General features: G+C 40.8%; 1 protein-coding gene across 18 annotated transcripts in view; it reads right to left on the bottom strand.

The window, feature by feature from the left end:
• Pbrm1 (polybromo 1) overlaps window positions 1-20,885 on the bottom strand; it is a 123,580-nt gene that overhangs the window by 36,293 nt on the left and 66,402 nt on the right. For all 18 annotated transcript variants that reach the window (XM_045135496.1, XM_045135502.1, XM_045135504.1 and 15 more), the window contains 3 exons: window positions 12,457-13,099; window positions 7,837-8,048; window positions 618-803 (listed from right to left, as the gene is read on the bottom strand). In XM_045135496.1, the coding sequence (XP_044991431.1) occupies window positions 618-803; window positions 7,837-8,048; window positions 12,457-13,099 (1,041 nt within the window). The remainder of the gene's footprint in view (window positions 1-617; window positions 804-7,836; window positions 8,049-12,456; window positions 13,100-20,885) is intronic.

Genomic DNA, 20,885 nt, shown 5'->3' with positions numbered 1-20,885 from the left:
TTTTTCTCAATAAATCTCCTTTGCCTTACTAAATGTGTGTGTGTGTGTGTGTGTATATATCTATATATACAGAGAGAGAGAGAGAGAAAGGGAGAGGGAGGGAGGGGGGGGAGGGCGCGCGCACATCATGGCACACACCTGTAGTACCAGCACATGGGAGGCAGGGGTAGAAAGATTCTGGTTTGAGGTCCACCTGAGTCACAAAGCTGACCCTATCTCAAAACCTCATCACCTCAAAAAAATGTTGCCCAATAGTGCTAGATTTGCATATAGTGGGGTGCTTAATTATATATATATGTGTGTGTGTGTGTGTATATATATATATATATATATATATTTTTTTTTTCCGAGGTAGGGTCTCACTTTGGCCCAGGCTGACCTGGAATTAACTCTGTAGTCTCAGGGTGGCCTCGAACTCACAGTGATCCTCCTACCTCTGCCTCCCGAGTGCTGGGATTAAAGGCGTGCGCCACCACGCCCAGTTGTGCTTAATTATATTTATTGATACATTAGAACTGCCATCATAAGGTATAAAATATCTGAGGTAAATTTTTCTTCCCTGAGGAGCAAGGACAAAGTAGAACAGCCACATTTCACCAGTCAGTCAGTCAACTTACCAGCTGAGTCCTCCCATAGTCTTTCAATACAGACAATATGTGGTTGTAGATTAGCCTCTGCAGGTTCAACATAGACATAGTCCCCAACATGGTACATGCTGTTCTTAAAGCTGCAGTCCTGGCTGTATGTGCGATGTAAGCCTGAGAGGCCTGCAGCACCTGAGGAATCTTCACTTTTTTCAGCTTCTTAGGTTACCAAAAAAAAAAAAAAAAAAAAAAAAAAGTACTCACTAAAAGGTATTCAGACATGGATTCAAACAATGCATACAGACAAATTCAACTCTTGCTTTCTTTCCACATAGCCCAGGCTATCCTCAACTTAAGAGATCCTCTCGCTTCCGCTACTAGGATTCTATGGGTGAACCATCATTCATGGCTGCATTGCATTTCTTTGTGTGTGTGTGCAACACTCAAAGAGAGGAGTCAGGAAAACACAGTATAGTTTGCACAGTCTCAATATTCTCTACCACAAGCTGCCTCTTATTTTCAGAGATGGAGGGTCCTCCTTAAATTGCTTGGGCTGGTTTTGAATTCGTAGGCTCAAGTGATCTTCCTGCCTCAGTCTCCCAAGTAGCTGGGACTACAGTTAGCCTGAGGAATGCCTTTTTGAATAATAGCCAATGCCAATTAAATAAGTTTCTATAGGAAATAAAAATCACCTTAATAAGTTCTTATAGTCTTTTATTTATTTATTTATTTTTCCTGAGGTAGGATTTCAGTCTGGTCCAGACTGACCTGGAATTCACTATGTAGTCTCAGGGTGGCCTCAAATTCATGGTGACCCTCCTACCTCTGCCTCCTGAGCGCTGGGATTAAAGGGGTGCACCACGTCTGGTAGTTCTTTATAGTCTTTTTTTTTTGGTTTTTTGAGGTAGGGTCTCGCTCTAGCCCAAGCTGACCTGGAATTCACTTGGTAGTCTCAGGGTGGCCTCGAACTCATGGTGATCCTCCTAACTCTACCTCCCGAGTGCTGGGATTAAAGGTATGCACCACCACGCCCGGCACCTTATAGTCATTTTTAATAACTCAGAAAGGCAATGTAGAATAAGTTTTAGACATGTAATCATAGAAAAAAAATCTGATATACTTCCTCTCTAACCTAGTATTACTAAAGTTCTTTTTCCTAATAGTTACCATATGGCGATGTCACAATTATATGTATTATACTATATATATTTGAGAGTGACAGACACAGAGAGAAAGACAGATAGAGGGAGAGAGAGAGAATGGGCGCGCCAGGGCCTCCAGCCTCTGCAAACGAACTCCAGACGCGTGCGCCCCCTTGTGCATCTGGCTAACGTGGGACCTGGGGAACCGAGCCTCGAACCGGGGTCCTTAGGCTTCACAGGCAAGCGCTTAACCGCTAAGCCATCTCTCCAGCCCTCACACAATATATTTTATTTATTTTTTCTTTTTGTTTTTTTTCGAGGTAGTTGGGAATTGAATCACAGGCTATCAGACTTAAGCAAGCACCTTTAACTACTGAACTAGTTTCCCAGCAACTTAAACCCCACAGTCCCTACTTCTGTCAAGTAAAATCTTTTAATAGTTCCAGTATAAATACTACAAGGGTATTCGTTTAAAATGCTTTTCTTATTTGAGAGAATGAGAGCGAGAGCAAGAGCGAGCGAGAGAGAACGAACTACTGCAAACTCCTGACTCATATACCATTTTGTGTATGTGGGTATTGGGGAATCAAATCTGGGCTGTCAGGCTTTGGAAGCAAGTGTATTTAACCACTGACCCATCTCTCCAGCCTTGCAAGGTTACTATTTTAAAAATATTTTTATTTATTTTCAAGGATGGGGGGTGGTGAGAGGGGAAATGGTTGCACCAGGGCCTCCTGTCACTGCAAATGAACTCCAGATGCATGTGCCATTTTTTGCATCTGGCTTTATAAGGGCACTGGGGAATCAAACCCAGCTTGTTAAGTTTTGTAGATAAGTGCCTTAACTCCTGAACCATCTCTTCAGCCCCAAGTTATATTTTAAAAAATATTTTATTTTTTATTTAGTTGAGAGAGAAAGAGAGCGAGAATATGAGAATGATGCCAGGGCCTCCAGCTGATGCAAATGAACTCCAGATGCATGCGCCACTTTGTGTATCTGGCTTACATGGGTCCTGAGGAATTGAACCTGGGTCCTATTTTACAGAGAGAACCACCTTGTTGGGATTCATGGCTAACGCTGCCTCTGTCAGAATCTGTCACGTAGATTTGGCAGTCTGAGCACACAGCAGTAAGAGTACTTAAATCTGTGATGCCTTCCATAAGCATCTGAGTTTAGATGTTTCTGCCTATGTTATAGATGTTTTGGTTGACATTCTATCAGATAGATATTCTATTACATCTGGCTTAAACAGATATTCTTATTTTAAAATATTAACAAAGGAAAAAGAAAGAAAGAGAGAGAGAGAGAGAGAGAGAGAAAGAGAGAAAGAAAGAAAGAAAGAAAGAAAGAAAGAAAGAAAGAAAGAAAGAAAGAAAGAAAGAAAGAAAGGGCGAGCAAGCCAGCCGGCTGTGCGTGGTGGTGAATGCCTTTGATCCCAGCATTCTGGAGGCCAAGGTAGGAGGATAGCTGTGAGTTCAAGGCCACCCTGAGAGTACATAGAGAATTCCAGGCTAGCCTGGGCTAGAGTGAGACCCTACCTCACAAAACCAAACAAGAAAAAAAGTAGCAGAAATAGAGGTAACTCTCATAAAAATTCTAATAACTTCTGAGACGTGCCCTTGCTCTTTGGTTTTGCACTGTCTATAGCATCAGCTGCTCATCCTGATGTCTCTCACAGAACAGGCTGTCTACATCTTTGATAATTTCCTTAGGATGGGCTGAAGAGACGGCTTAGTGCTTAAGATGCTTGTTTGCAAAGCCAAAGGACCCAGGTTTGATTCCCCAGGACCCATGTAAGCCAGGTGCACAAGGTGGCACACGCATCTGGAGTTTGTTTTCAGTGGCTGAAGGCCCTGTTGTGCTCTCTCTCTCTCTCTTTCTACCTGCCTCTTTCTCTCTTAAATAAATAAAAATTAAAAAAAATAAAAAAAAACCCAATGTCCTTAGGATGATTTTCCCATAAACTAACATGGAAGCAAGCATTTAAATGTTTTTTATTTAAAAAATATTTATTTGCACACATATGTATATGTATGGGTGCACCAGAGTCTTGCCAGCACATCCATGTGCCACTTTTTACATCGACCTTTACATGGATGCTGGGCAATTGAGCCCAGGGCAGCAAGTACCTTTAGCTGTTGGGCCATGTTCCTAGCCCGTAAATGATTATATATTTTTATACACCCACATGAGAGAGAGACACAGAGAGAGAATGGGTGTGGTGCCAGGGCCTCCAGCTGCTGTAAACGAACTCCAGATGCATGTGCCACATTGTGCAACTGGCTTTATGTGGGTGCTGTAGAATTGAACCCAGGTCCTTAGGCTTTGCAGGCAAGCACCTTAAGAGCTATTTTTCCAGCACCCTTTAATGTTTTTTTTTTTCAATGTATATTCCAAATTAATCTCAAAAGGGTACACCAACAAATTTTTCACTGGTTTGAATACAAGGATTCTGTTTTTCTGCTTCCTCCTTTATACTGGCATTAAAAAAAAAAGTGTTTTCAATTGTGGTGAAAACTGTTAACTAGTAGTTAACTGAATAAATCCCTGTGATATACAAGGCAGATCCATAAGGATTTTGGGAATTTTATACAAGCAGAACCAATCAGCTAGACTGAAATATCACGAAGTCTAACTCCCCAAATTCTAGAGACAGGAGAACAGGCTCATCAAGTTACTTGGTTGCAAACACCTTTCATGAGTAAGGTTCTCAGGATGAAGTACTTATACTTAGCTAGAGGACTCTTCCCATCCTAGAAGTGTAACGCACTCACTGTCTAGTTGGGTTTCAAAACTGGCTAGAATCAGTAATACTTTCTTCTTTTAAAAAATATTATTTAATTATATATCTCTGAGAGAGAGAGAGATTGGGGGAGAGGGAGAGGGATGAAGGGAAGGAGGGAATGGGTATGAGCCAGGGCTTCTAGCTGCTCCAAATGAATTCCAGATTCATGAGCCACTTTGTGTACCTGGCTTTATGTGGGTAGTAGGGAATTAAACCTGGGTTGTTAGGCTTTGCAGGCAAGTGACTTAATAGCTAAGCCATCTTTCTACCAAACCCCCCCCCCCCCACGGCAGGATTTCACTCTAGCCCAGGGTAACCTGGAACTCACTCTGTAGTCCTAGGCTGGCTTCAAACTCACAGAGATCCTCCTACCTCTGCCTCCTGGGATTTAAGGCATGTATCACTTGGCCTGCTTTTTCTTTTTGAACAGGGACATTTGTAGTTATTATCCTATTTAGGTTTGACACTTATAAGCAGGGGGCTTCTTTAAAAAAAAAAAAAAAAGACTTAAGATTGAAAGGAAGCACACAGGAAGAATCATACAAGAGCCTCATCCATATGCCTAGTTTAGAAGACTTTGATGATAAGATTTGGGACTTCTGAGGTAAAGATATTTAGATGACATTTTGATACTTATTTGAAGGGTGCTGTTGTGTAGACAAAACAAAGACAAAAACCAAAACCAAAGGGCTGGAAAGATGGCTTAGTGGCTAAGGTGCTTGCCTACAAAGCCTAAGGCCACAGGTTCAATTTCCCAGGACCCACGTAAGCCAGACACACAAAGTGGCACATGCAGGTCTGGAGTTCCTTTGCAGGGGTTAGAATTCCTGGAGTGCCCATTTTCTCTCAAAAAGGAAAGGAAAATGAAAAACAACAACAACAAAACCAAACCAAACCATGAAAGTAACTATGGGGCATGACAAAGAAACAAGGGTAGATTGCTTTGAATAAAATGTTCACAGAAACATACGACAAAGACTTGGCAATTGAAGGCTCTAAAGGAAGTGAAGAAAAGTGTCAGCATTAAAGGCTAATGGAACCGTATCCTGGCAATATTTGGATTCTGAGCCTCCTGGGCTGCTTATAGTTATCTTTCTTTCTTTACTTTTGGTCATTTTTTTTTTAGGAGCTTTCTTTAACTTAGGTTTTTCAGATAGGATCACATAACTTAGGCTGGCCTTGAACTCCTGATCCTTCTGCCTCTACCTCCCAAGTGTTGGACTTTTCTTGAACATTATATTCTAATTTTTCCTTTCTGCCATATTTTTAGAACAATATTATGGGGATTATATTTCATACAATACACAATTCAGTCATTCAAAGTATATAATTCAATGGCTTCTGGCATATTACATTAGTTTTGAAAAACTATGGTAAAATATGTAATTAAATACATACATACATACATATATACATGTAAAAAGAAGTATACATACATTATATTTCTTTCTTTCTTTTTATGGCTGAATAATATTGAACATAATGGATATACAGCAATATGCTTACTCACACATCTACTGATGGCTACTTGGGCTGATTCTGCCCTTTGATTATTTTTGTTTACAGATGAAATCTACTCATCTTAATCCTTTTTTCTCTAAGGAGGGGGGGGGTGGGTTTCGAGGTAGGGTCTCACTCTAGACCTGGAATTCACTATGTAGTCTCAGAGTCGCTTTGAACTCACAGCAATTTTACCTCTGCTTCCTGTGTGATGGGATTAAAGGAGTGTGCAACCACACCCTTCTTACAAAATTTTTTTCTTTCTTTTTTTGTTGTTTATTTGAAGTAGGGTCTTGCTCTAGTCCAGGCTGACCTGGTATTCACTATGTAGTCTCAGGCTGTCCTCAAACTCATGTTGATTTACCTACCTCTGCTTCCCGAGTGCTGGGATTAAGTGAGTATGGTACCATGCCTGGCACAAAACTTAAAAACAAACCTTTTTTTTGGGTTGGAGAGATGGCTTAGTGGTTAAGTGCTTGCCTGCAAAGCCTAAGGATCTTGGTTTGAGGTTCAATTACCCAATACCCATATAAGCCAGATGCACAAGGTGGCACATGCATCTGGAATTTGTTTGCTGAGCCTGGAGGCCCTGGTGTGCCCATTTTCTCTTTCTATCTGCCTCTCTCTCTCTCTCTCTCTCTCTCTCACTCTAAAATAAATTTTAAAAACCTTTTTACTGACAACTCTTATAGACAATATACCATGATCATAATCCCCTCCCACCCTTTTGCTATTATAAATAATGGTACTTAGGCTAGGTAGACGGCTCAGTGGCAAAAGGCACCTGCTTGTAAAGCCTGCCAGCCAAGGTCTCATTCCTTAGTACCCACGTAAATAAAGCCAGATGCACAAAGTGGCTCATATATCTGGAGTTTGTTTGCAATCGCAAGAGGCCCTGGTGTGCCCATTCTCCCTCTCTTTCAAATTAAAAAAAAAAAAAATATATATATATATATATATATATGTATATATATATGAAAACTATTATAGTACTTGGTACTGTGTTTAACATTCCATATCAAGCAAGTTCACAATGCTTTTCAAATCTTCCATATTTGTGCTGATTTTGTTCTTGGAGAAGTTTTCAACCATAATGTCCTCAAATGTTTTTCTCTCCCTGTTTTCTGTGCTCTGGGATTACTACTAAGGAATGCCTAGAGACTTGATATTAGGGATCGTTCCTTTGGCTGTATCAGGAGTTAGTCAGTGATTTAGGTGAAGGTTGCAGTCAAACACCTCTAAGCCCATACAGATCTCCTGTCTGCTGATTGATCTGTGTGTAGGATGGGGGATGCATTTGGGTAGTTTTCAGTATCCCTTGGGTTTTCAAGTGCCATGTTTCTGCACATCTCTCACTGTAGTTTTCCAGTCAGCTAGGAATGCAGGAGAGCCTATCCCAAGCTTTCTATATTCTCTAACTTCACGGGTATTTTATAAAACAAACCATTAGCTTGGGCCACCAAGGCTGCCACTGTACTCCGATTGTTTACACAACAACCACTGTAGCTGGCAAAGATTCAGATCCTAGTCCCCAACCCAACACTCTCTACCTTGAATGAGCCTATGGCAGCAGATCCCTATGTTGGCAAATCAGTTTCCTTTTCTTCTTTTTGGATACTCCATCACTTACTAGAATTGCTTCAAGTCAATTAAGAAGGTGTGATGAGGGCTGGAGAGATGGTTCAGCTGCAAAACCTAATGACCCTGGGATTTGGTTCCCCAATATCTAAGAAAAGCCAGATGCACAAACTCTTCCCCAAATCTGAGAACAGCTAGGACAGAGAATAACATTTCTTCATATTTGATAAAATGAAAAGAAACCAACCTCTTTTTTCTTCTTCTCGTTTTAGTTTATCTTCCTCTATTTCTTTAGGCAATTTTTCCTTTTTTTCTTTCTCCACATCATTATGCAAATGTTTTGTGGTATAGCTGAGTGCTGGAGAAAGAAGGATCTCTCCATTTTTGCAGAGTTCATCACGAATTTTAATAAAAAACTGCTGAAGCTCTACTGCATCCTCATATATTTCAGAATCTGTCCTATAATGGCATCAAGAGTATCCATTGATACATGAGCTGCATTTGTCAAACACATCAATTACATGCTAGAGTCTGTATCAACTGTTATAACAGCATTTCAGTACATTAGAAGGGTGTCTCCTTAAGGCTTGTTAAAAGATAATATTTGAGCTATGAGTGGTGATTCATGTCTATAATCCTAGCACTTGGGAGGTAGAGTTAGGAGTTCAAGGTCATCCTCAGCTATGATGAGTTTGAGGCCAACCTGCAGAAACCAAGCCCTGTCTTAACAAAATCAATAATAAGCCAGCTGTGGTGACACACACCTTTAATCCCAGTACTCAGGAAGCAGAGGTAGAAGGATCTCTATTAGTTCAAGGTCAGCCTGAGCTAGAGACCCTGCCTCAAGAAAAACAAGGAAACAAACAAACAAACAAAACCCACCAATAATGTTGGTGGCTGGAGATGGCTCAATGGATCAAGGCACTTGCTTGCAAAGTTTGGAAGCTTGGGTTCGTTTCCTTAGTACCCACAAAATGGTATATGTGCCTGGAGTTTGTCTCTAGTGGTACAAGGCTCTAGCATGTCCATACTCACCCTCTGCCTGTCTCTCACAAATAAATAAATAAATAGAAGTATTTTTAAAAAGCCAGTAATGAATTATGAATATATATATATTATCTGAAGTGTCACTTCACCACAGGGAGGCTTACGTATAGCAGTTTTCTTTTCCTCAAGGTCCATTCTTTGCTCAGCTCATGTAAAAGAAAAGGCCTTGCATTTTCCCCATATGTACACACACACATATATATATACACACACACATATATATGTAAGGCACATGCATCAATCAATTATTGCAGAAGGCAGGTGGCAGAATCAAGGATTGCCCATGGCTCTAAACCACGTCCAACACTTAACCTGCACCAAGTGTAGATTAACTTTTCTATTTTCTTTTTGGTTTTTCGAGGTAGGGTCTCATTCTGGCCCAGGCTGACCTGGAATTAACTATGTAGTCTCAGATGGCCTAGAACTCCTAGTGATCCTCCTACCTTTGCCTCCTAAGTCCTGGGAATAAAGGCATGTGCTCCACACCTGGATTTCTTTTTTTCCCCAAGACAGGGTCTCACTCTAGCTCAGGCTGACCTGGAATTCACTGTAGTCTCAGGGCGGGCCATTTACATTTTCTTAAATACAATTAAGTAATTTCTGCTGGGCATGGTGGCACATGCCTTGGGAGGCCAGCACTTGGGAGGTTGAGGTAGGAGGATTGCTGTGAGTTCAAGGTCAGCCTAAGACTAATTCCAGATCAGCCTGGGCTAGAGCAAGACTCCACCTTGAAAAACCAAAATAATAATAGTAATAATGATAATAATAATTTCTATAAAATTTTCTACATCTTCTATAAAATGTTAAGAGGGCTAGGAAGATGGCTTAACAGTTAAGGTGCTTGCCTGCAATGCCAAAGGACCCAGGTTCGATTCCCCAGGACCTATGTAAGCCAGATGCACAAGGTGGCACATGCATCTGGAGTTTAGTTGCACTGGCTGGAGGCCCTGGCACGCCCATTCTCTCTTTCTCAAATGAATCAAAATTAAAATGAAATAAGATTGATATTAAAAAATGTGTTAAAAGATTTAGTTTATGTATACTTTCTTCCTATTAGTCCTGGTGTTATTGCTACTGTGGGTGATAGTCACTAAACAGTTGGCCCTAAACTGTAAACAAGACAGCATCCTGTATAACCAGGATAGGCAAGAAAATTAGTATCATTTCTTAGTTTCTCATAAAAAAAATTGTTAACTCTGAGGAACTGGCAAAGGCAACATAGTGAAAGATGGAAAAAATATTCAAAACTTTTCTAAATCTCTCTTTTCACTTATAAGTTAAGGGGACTAGACAAAATCAATTTTGGGACATCATACTCTACAACCCAGGCTGATGGAGATTTGGCAATTAACGTCTGCTGGGGGAGACGTATTGTTGGGGGCAGGCTTATGGGTGTTGTAGTCAGTATTTGGCACACACTCCTGTTGTTACTGTCCACCTTATGTTGGCCAAGGGGTGATGTCCACCCTCTGCTCATGCCATTGTTTTCCCCTGCCATCGTGAAGCTTCTCCTCGAGCCAGTAAGCCAAAATAAACCTCTTTTTCCCACAACAAAAAAGGAACAAAATTTCAAGATGGAGAAACATCTAACTCTGATTTTCCTCAGTTGCTAGGTAATGTATTCTTAAATATATATTTTATATTTATTTATTTAATTTACTGGAGGGGGTTGATTGGGCATGCCTTCAGCCACTGTAAATGAAATGCAGATAAATGCACCACCATGTGCATCTGGCTTATGTGGGTGCTGGGGAATTGAACCTAGGTCCTTTGCAGGCAAGTGCCATCTCTCTAGCCTCAGGTAATGTTTGTATACAAGTCAGAGATTCAGCAAAAAGAAAGAATTAAAATTACAAGAGGTTCTAGACACTTCCCTTGTATTTGTCTTATGGGTTCTTTCTCCTGTAACACTGCCAGCAGCTTAAGAAAGGTAGCAGTCAGCTGGCAGTTTCTGAATGCTGCTGTGGATAAACCACTGCCATCTGAGCAATCTTTCTGCTCATATTCCTCACGTTCTAGAATGTGAAAGTCCTAGATGCTACCATGTGGCACTGGTGGTAGATAAGTAGGGATGAAATATGTACACTCTGGAAATCTGCTACCTGTGTACTTCATATGAATTTACTTATTAATGAATGCTTATGCATCTAGCATGCCTGTCATCATTATTAACAATACAGTAGGGAAAAGTATGTTTTCATTATTCACTGAATGTACATTCAATCAAGTCCTTTTTTGGTTAGCGTCACAGGTTCCCGAGAGAATTATATAGCTTAAAGATCTAGCTCTCAGTACTGTGAGCTTTAAGAAGGCAGCATTTCTACCTTTGACTTCATATATACTACCAAGTGTCTCTACAGCACACGGAAGTTATATTGCAACTGCTGAATTCCACTGAGTATGCTATTGATGTGACAAAGATTTGTCTCAGAACAAAATCAGAAGTAAATTTACTTTAATGTACCTTCAAATTTGACTGTTCTTTTAGAGTCTACAGTCCTACAGCATTCTCTTAAATTGAGAAATCTGAGGTTACAAATAAGAATCCCTTTTAAGAACTTAAAATAGTGACTGAATTTACATAACTTCTATCTGTCTAATTTCAGAACAACTTAAATCTATTTACTTATTTTTGGATTCAGTCCTATTTTCTATTTTCTAAATTATAACATGTATTCTTTAAGAAACAAGTTCTGTGAAAGGTTTTTTTAAAAAAATTATTTTATTTATTTATTTGAGAGCGACAGACACAGAGAGACAGATAGAGGGAGAGAGAGAGAATGGGCTCGCCAGGGCTTCCAGCCTCTGCAAACGAACTCCAGACGCGTGCGCCCTCTTGTGCACCTGGCTAACGTGGGACCTGGGGAGCCGAGCCTCAAACCAGGGTCCTTAGGCTTCACAGGCAAGCACTTAACCGCTAAGCCATCTCTCCAGCCCGAAAGGTTTTAAGTCTATGCATTTGTCTTCCTCCCACAGGCCCTAATTTCAATGGCTCAGCACTGCCCTTGATACTTCACAGAAAGTACCTGGCTCTTTGGAAGTTTTAAACCTTCAGCACTGGTTAAACAAACAAACAAACAACAACAACAAAAAAAACGGGGGGAGGGGGAGTTAGCCTAGTGTGGTGGTGCATGCCTTTAATTGCAGCACTTGGGAGGCAGAGGTAGGAAGATCGCCATGAGTCCGAAGCCACCCTGAGACTACATAGTGAATTCCAGGTCAGCCTGTGCCAGAGTGAGACCCTACCTCGAAAAACCAAATAAAAAAAGGGGGGGGGGGAAGAGTGTGGCAGGGCTAGAGAGATGGCTTAGTGATTAAGGCATTGCCTGCAAAGCCTAAAGATCCAGGTCTGATTCCCCAGTACCCATGTAAGCCAGAGGCAAAAGATGGCACATGCATCTGTAGTCTGTCTGCAGTGGCTGGAGGCCCTGGCGCACCCATTCTCTCTCTCTTGGCCTCTTCCTTTCTCTCTCAAATAAATTGTATGTATATAAAAGGGGGGGGGAGGCTGAAGAGATGGCTTAGCAGTTAAGGTGCCTGCCTGAAAAGCCTAAGGACCCAGGCTCAATTCCCCAGTACCCACATAAGCCAGATGTATAAGGTGGTGCATGCGTCTAGAGTTCATTTGTGGTGGTTAGAGGCCCTGTATGTCCATTCTATCTGCCTCATTCTTTCTCTTTTTCAAATAAATAAATTAAAGAGACATTTTGGCTACCTAGAATTCAGGACAGCATGCTACCAATTGCAATCATGCATCTAAGCTGAAACAGTATATCAAATTAGCATCTTTCATGTGTCCTTATAAAGATTAAACACATACCGGTTCATCCTTCTTGCTCGTTCCAACACTTCAAACATATGCTCTTGAAATAAATCGAGTCGCCGGTAACGATTATTTTCAACATTCTTCCTAATAATGTCAAATGTTAGGGGAGGTTTATTGGGAAAGTTAGGGTCTACAGCAGGAATTTCAGCTAAGGAATCACTGTAGCACCTTCCCTCATCATCTTGGTGACTCATGACTGACACAAACAGATTATGGATGAGTTCCTGAATTAGCAAGGTCACATTTGGGACATGGGAATCCTCATCTCCCTCCAGGTCTCTTCGGGTTTCAAGCAGGACTTTATGTAGGACAAGGGCATCTTTGTAGATCAGAGACTCAGGCTCATTATATGTACACGCGTTGTTAAACATCATGACAAAGTCTTCAACCATTGAGTCTATATCTTGGTACTTATTTGCCATCATGTGACTTCTAATTTTTTCCATGTCCATGGGCTTTTTAATGGTCAGATAGTAGTCAGGCAGCTCTGATCTAGAGGGAAGCCTTAGAAATATGGCACTGAGGCGGCGACCCCTCTTATCAGTATAATTCTTTACAGCTTCATATACTTCATTTAGTTTCTGCTGCATCGGAGTCATGTATTTTGATTTCTTAGGAGAAATACCACTCTTCCTACCTGAAGAAAGACATATAATATTAATGAATAAAATAACCAAGTTTTTACAACCACCAGAACAAGAAAATTTTGAATAATATGTAAAACACAGCAATTAACATGTTTTTATTGAGATACATCTTATAGACACAAAAGACCTGGAAAAATTTAACTGTTTTCAATATACATATACATTTTTTCTTGAGACAGGGTCTCTTTATGTTGAACTCTCCAGCCTCCTACCTCAGCTTCCAATTGCTAGGGTTACGACAGTGGCTAGGGGTCACACTTCTGATAGGAGAGCGAGTACTGTTACGCTGAGGGTAGCTGTGAATAGGTGGAGTCAATCAAATAAGTAGCTGTATGACATTCTAATTCCATCACCTCTGATATGCCCGAGAACTGAAATTTGCACCATGGGAAAAAGAAAAAGATAAAGATGTTGAACAGTGGGCTGGGCAGATGGCTCAGCAGTTAAGAGTGCTTGGCTGCTTAACCCGAGGGCCTCATGGGCCAGAGATGGCCAAACTTGACTCAACACCAACAGAATCCATGTGAAAAAGCTGGGTGTGCTGGGCATGGTGACGCACACTTTAATGCCAGCACTTGGGAGACGGAAGTAGGAGGATTGGCATGAGTTTGAAGGCCAGCTTGAATCTACACATTGAATTCGAGGTCAGCCTGGGCTAGACAGAGAACCTACCTTGAAAAATAAAGAAAAAAACTGGGTGTGACCATACAACCATGCAAGTCTGTAACCCCAGTCCACAGGAGGACCACTGGGCTTTGCTGATGGACAACAGCTCTGGGTTGAGGGTGAGGGAGACCCTGTCTCAAGGAAACATGTGGATGAGAGATAAAGAAAAGGACACAGATATTCTCCTCTGGCTCTGCATTGCGTGTGCATGGACTTGTGTGTGCACGTGCATGCACACATACATTATGTGACCACACCACACCACACCATACCACAATACACTCACACATGAAAAAAATATGCTGAAACAGGAGTAGGGTGATGGCTCAATGCTTGGCTGAGCAGCTATGAGGACCTCAGTTTGGTCCCCAGCACTGAGGATGGGGGTGGAGGCAGTAGGGTCACTGGGGCTCACTGGTCAACCAGTCTAACTAAAAAAGCTGCAAGCGGCAGGTTCAGTGAAAGAACCGTCTCAGGAAGCAAAATGGACGAGCAACAGGAGGATGACTTCTGCTGTCCTCTGGCTTCACATTTACCCAGGGGATCCAACTACCTGCATACACACATGCATACAGCCATACACAATACTATTTATAATAAGACAAAAACAAAGGAAAAAAAAAAAAGGAAGATACAACTTGATGTCATGCCCCACCTGATGTATAACCTATGAAGTCAGTATTTGTGCCAAAAGAATATGTGGGATTCAATGTGCTCAAGGCTCTGGCTACTTAAGTCACTTACAGCAAATACCAAATGCAAGGGAACATGTTAAACTGCAACATAAGGTACAATAGATTGTGGAAAACTACAGAACAAACCCAATTCTAGAGGAAGTGAAGGAGTTATAGATTAAAAAAAGCATGTCATCAATCAAATACATGTGTAGGAATTATTGGATTCTAACTTATAAGACACTGTTCCCAAAGACATGCTAAAATATAAGCACAGAAAACCTCTCTTAGAATATTCCTGCCACAGGAAAATTCAATCTAGTCAGCCTTTAACTTTTATTTGTAAGAAATAGAAAAAAGATGGCTAGAGATGAATTGGCAGTCAAGGTGCTTGCCTCTGAAGCCAAAGGACCCAGGTTCAATTCCCCAGGACCCACATAAGCCAGATGCACAAGGTAGTACATGCATCTGGAGTTCATTTGCAGAGGATAAAGGTCCTGGTGTGCCCATTCTCTCTATCTGCCTCTTTTTCAAACAAACAAACAAACTAAAAAGAAGAGCCAAGAGTGGTGACTCATGGCTTTAATTCCAGCACTGGGAGGCTGAGGTAGGAGGATCCCCATAAGTCAAGGTGAGTCTGGGCTAGCATGAGACCCTGTCTCAAAAGAAGCAAACATGGCCAAAAAAAAAAAGAAAAGAAAAAGAAAAAAAGCATAAAGATAACTGACATTAGAAGGAAACAAAGAAGCTAGTCCAGAATGTGGGACACTAAACAGGGTGACCTGGTTTCTTCAATTAGTCAAAGGCATGAGAAAGAAAAGGGAGACTGTTCTTGATTTGATTATGAGTTTAAGGACACCACAATCAAATGTAATACTCTGATCTTAATTAGTCTGTGATTTGAGGAACCCAACTGTGAAAAAACATCTGTGAGACAATCAGCAGAGCTTGAACATTTGTTAGGTATCACATGAGATCAGGAAACTATGACTAATTTTGTTAGGTGTGATAATGAATCATGGTTAAGAAAAGGCCCACATAATTTTAATATGGACAATGAACTATACAGAAGTGAAAATAGCATTATTATCCAACTTGCTTTAAGATAATTAAAAAGGGGAGGGTATCAGAAAAAAGTAGCACAATCTTGATAAATACTGAGTAACAACAGGTATTCAAAGAAGTACGTTGTAGTATTCCTGTAAGTTTTTGTGTGTCTGTGTGTTTGTACGTATAGTGTGCATGTGCAGCGTGCTTGTGGAGATCAGAGCACAAGCTTGAGGTGTCTGTGGCTCTTCTTCCCCTTCACTGAGACATGGTCTCTTACCACGGCATGAGAATGCCATACTAGCTGGCCTGTGAGTTCAGATTCTTGTGGCTTCACCTCCCACGGTGGTAGCCACACTGGAATCACAGATGCATACACTACTTGTGTTTAGTTGTACATGGGTGCTAGGGAGTCAAACATGTTGGGAGGCTTTGTAAGCAAGCGCCTTTGGCCAAAAAGCTAGCTCCCCAGCTCATTGTACTAATCTTTAGATTTGCATTTAAAATTTCCACAACAGAGAAACTAATAGGAAATTACCATATCAATATTCACTTTCCTTTTAAAATGTGTTTATTTGAGTATATTATTCAGACAATGTTAAAACTATGCTTCCTAAATTTATAAAACTCCAATTTTAAAAAGTATTATGTCACACAAAGTAGAACAAGTTTTATACTGAAAACCTTTCTCTATGCTTTCGTTTTACATGTGTGTATAAATGCATATGGGAAGACAAAGGACAATCTTTGGTATCATTTCTCAGGTATGCACTGTCTACCACTTAAATTTTTTTTTTAATTTTTAGTTATTAATTTGAGAGATATATACAGAAATAGGGAGAGAGGGAGGCAGAGAGAAAACGGGTGCACCAGGGCCTCCAGCCACTGCAAATAAACTCCAGATGCCTGCACCCCCCCCTTGTGCATCTGGCTTACATGGGTCCTGGGGAGTCAAACCCGGGTCCTTTGGCTTTGCAGGCAAGCACCTTAATGGCTAAGCTATCTCTCCAGCCCTATCTACCACTTTTTGAGACAGGATTTCTTATTGTCTATAGCTCATCAATAAGGCTTAGCTAGTTGGCCAGCAAGCACAAGAATCTCCTTAGCTATGGGATTATAGGTGCCCACTACCATATCCAACATTTTACGTAGGTACCGGGATCAAACTTAGGCCCTCATGCCTGCAAAGGAAGCACTTTACCTACTATCTTGCTAGCCCCCAGCTTTTAAAAATTTTATCCCTTTTTTGTTTTCTTTGGGACAGGGTTAGATAGCTCAGGCTAACCTCAAACTCTACAAATTGAGGCTTCCTTTAAGTCATGATTCTCCTCCACACCTTCCAAATACTGGGATAAAAGGCATGCATGACCCTGCCTGGCCACCTGTATGCTTTTCTAAGTCCATGAAAAGATGACTGCCTTAGAAAAGAATCATCATTCAGCAGTAAATAATTCCCAATGCAACAATAAGCTTCATCTTTAGCTTTTCCTACAGCTTTTTTCATATATAAAAAATCAGGTACTTGTCTTCCTCAACTTTAACACGTAGAGCTCTAAAGAATTTCCTTGCTCTTGGATTTGAAGGATCAATATTGTGAAAATGTCATCTTACCAAAAGCAATTTACACATTTAATGCAATCCCCATCAAAATTCCAATGGCATTCTTCATGGAAATAAAAAAAAAAAAAAAAGCAACCCTAAAATTCATTTGCAAGCACAAAAATCCCTGAATATCTAAAACAATTCTGAGCAACAAAAATAAGGCTGGTAGTATCACCATACCTGATTCTAATCTGTATTACAGAGCTACAGTAACAAAACAGCATGGTACTGGCACAAAAACAGACATGTAGATCAATGGAACAGAATAGAGAGGACCCAAGTCCAGGTAGCTACAGCCACCTGATATTCAACAAAACCGCCAAAATACTCATTGGAGAAAAGATAGCCTCTTCAGCAAATGGTGCTAGGAAAGCTAGATATGTATCTGTAGAAGGATGGAAATAGATTCTTATCTCCATGCACAAGAATTAAGTTGAAATTGATCAAAGACCTTAATATCAGACCTGAAACTGCTAGAAGAAAAAGTAGGGCAAACCTTTTAACATACTGCTCTTGGCAAAGACTTTTTGAATATAACCCTAGTTGCTCAGGAAATAAAAATCACTGATCAACCTCTGGAACCTCATGAACTTACAAAGCTTTTGTACAGCAAAGAACAGTGTGAATTGAGCAAAGAGGCAGCTTACAGAATGGGAGAACATCTCTGCCAGCTACACATCTAATAGATGATTAATTTCTAGAATACAAAGAACTCCAAAAACTAAACAATAAGAAACCAAACAACCTAATTTAAAAATGGGCTATGAAACTAAATAGAGCGTTCTCAAAAGAAGAAATAGAGATGGCATATAAACATCTAAAAAAATGTTCTACATCCCTAGTCATTAGGGAAATGCAGATTAAAACTACACTGAGATTCCATCTTACTCCTGTCAGATTGGCTGCCATCATGAAAACAAATGACCATAAATGCTGGCGAGAATGCAGAAAAAGAGGAACATTTCTACACTGTTGGTGGGAATGAAATTGGGTCCAGCCATTGTGGAAATCAGTGCAGACATTCTTGAAACATTGCTAAAAATAGATTTACCATATGGTCCAGCTATAGCACTCCTTGGCATATATCCTAAGGACTCATCTTACTGCCTTAGAGATACTTGCTCAACCATGTTTATTGCTGCTCTATTCACAACAGCTAGGAAATGGAACCAGCCTAGATGGCCCAGAACTGATGAGTGGCTGATGAAGAAGTGGCACATTTACACAATGGAGTTATACATGGTAGTAAAGAAAAATGAAATTATGAAATTTTCAGGAAAATGGATGGATCTGGAAAGGATTATACTAAGGGAGGTAAACCAGGCCTAGAAAGCCAAACGTCACATGTAATCTCTCATATGTGGATCCTAGGTACAAATGATTCGACTTCTATATGAATTGGAATAAAACTCAGTAGCAGAGGCCAGTAAGGTAGAAAGGGGCTAGAAAGGGAATAGAAAGGGAGGAGGGGAGGACTTAAATAGGATGGTGTTGTATATATGTAAGTAGAAGAACAGATTAATGGGGGTGGAAAGGCCTAAGTGAGTTCAGGGGGAGAATAAGTAAAGGAAAGGTGGGGGGAGGGCTAATCAAAACCTAAGAGGGTATGAATAAGCCATATGGAAGCATACATTTTTGGACAATGGAACATCCAGAAGCCATAGACTGTTACTGGAAAATTTTCAGTGCCAGGGATGGGATACCTTCCAGTGAGTTGTTGGCCAGGGAGGTTCCTGATGCCCCTTAAACATTACAGGCCATTGCTGAGGCTGTTGGTGTCCCACCAGGAATAGATGATAAGACCCTATTGCTGAAGACTCCACATATTTGGGCTGCAAGGTCACTGAGATTCCTTCTGGAGCTGAGCTGAAAAAAAACCTCATCTGTGTAGACCACCTGACATTAAGTTGGAAAAAGCTATGCTGCATGCAGTTCAATAGGAGAGAGAGAAATCATCAGTGGAAATACTCAACAGTAGACATGCAAGTCTTATATTTGGCCAGCCAGGCAAATGAGCCAATAGGTGCAATTGTGACATGTCTATTATGGGGAAAGCCAACCACTCTCTAATTGGACTGGAGGACTGCTCAACAGGAGGGAATATATGCCTCATACTGAAAACCTATGACAGGTGTAGTCATGAGCCCTAGGGATAAAATGCCTGCTGGTGTATGGCTAAATGTATATACTTATGCTCACCAAACTGCCTGGTAAGCACTCCTGTTAATGTTCATATCCATATATTAATGTTACTATCACCTTTGGTTACAGAAACTTCTGTTTTCAAATGGCAGTGACCTTGGGATGACTCAAAAGGCACCATGGTGCTGAGAAGAAGTGACAGAAGAGTGTTCAGCACTGAAATAGTTCTATTACACCTTCCAAGGCTCAGGGTCCATTGTGGAAGAGGTGGTGGAAAGAATTTAAGAGCCAAAGAAAGGGTAAGACTCCTTACAACATGCTCCTCCAGATACAAAATCAAAATGGCCTGAATATCCATGACCTTGCAGTGCCTGGCACTACCTATACAAGACCATTGTAATAGGAGGAAAAGATGATGAGATCAAAATAAAAGAGACTGACTGAGAGGGGGAAGGGGTATGATGGAGAGTGAAGTTGTAAAGGGAAAAGTGGGAGGAAGGGAGGGAATTACCATGGGTTATTGTCTATAATTAGGTAAGTTGTCAATAAATTTAAATTATAAAAAAATTAAAAAGAATTTAAAATTATTTGCTTGGTATTTATTTACATATTATATATATATATATATGTTTTGTTTTGCAAGGTAGGGTCTCACTCTAGCCCAGGCTGACCTGGAATTCACTATGCAGTCTCAGGGTAGCCTTGAACTAACAGTGATCCTCCTACCTCTGTCTCCTGAGTGCTGGATCAAAGGCTTGTGCCACCACACCAGGCTATTGACATATTTTCAATATTTTATTTATTTATTTGACAGAGAAAGAAGGAGAGAGAGAGAATGGGCACACCAGGGCCTCCAGCCACTGCAAATGAACTCCGGACGCTTGCGCCTCCTTGTGCTTCTGGCTAACATGGGTCCTGGGGAATTGAACCTGGGTCCTTCGGCTTAGTGCCTTAACTGCTAAGCCATCCCTCCTCCAGCCCTTATTTACATATTTTAAATAAAACAGAAATCTCTTGTTTCACTCAATACTAAGTATTATTTTGTTTTGCTGTCTTCCTTCATGACTTTTTGTTTTTTGCGACAAGCCCAACAAACTGGTTTTTGTGTGTGTGTGTGCGCGTGCATGAGAGGGAGAGAGAATGATTGATTGAATGAATGAATGAATTAGCACACCAGAGCCTCCAGCCGTTGTAAGCAAACTCCAGACATGTGCACCACCTTGTGTGCATGTATTTCTTTGCCCATGCATCACCTTGTATGTATGGCTTACATGGGATCTGGGGAGTCGAACATAGGTCTTTAGGCTTTGCAGGCAAGTGCCTTAAGCACTAAGCCATCTCTCCAGTTCCCTTCACAACTTTTAATGAGGCTGATGTGCTACCTACTGCACCAATGAGGTGCCTTTTTACAACTTAAAAAAAATTATGTGTGTGTTGTGATGTACACACCCAACACAACAGAACCCCTTGCTTCTGCAAACAAATGCCAGATGTATGCACCACTTTTCTGCATCCGGCTATGTGGGAGACTTGAGAACTAAATTTGGGCCAGGAGGATTGAAAAGCAAGTGCCTTTAATCACTAAGCTGTCTTCCCTGCCCTTCTTTACAACTCCTTTAATAAAATCACCATTCGCAGAGGGCAC

This window comes from Jaculus jaculus, chromosome 16 (genome assembly GCF_020740685.1).
Source record: "Jaculus jaculus isolate mJacJac1 chromosome 16, mJacJac1.mat.Y.cur, whole genome shotgun sequence".
Classification (NCBI taxonomy): Eukaryota; Metazoa; Chordata; class Mammalia; order Rodentia; family Dipodidae; genus Jaculus; species Jaculus jaculus.
The sequence above is the reverse complement of the archived record's forward strand: the minus strand, read 5'-3'. Positions and strand labels throughout refer to the sequence as shown.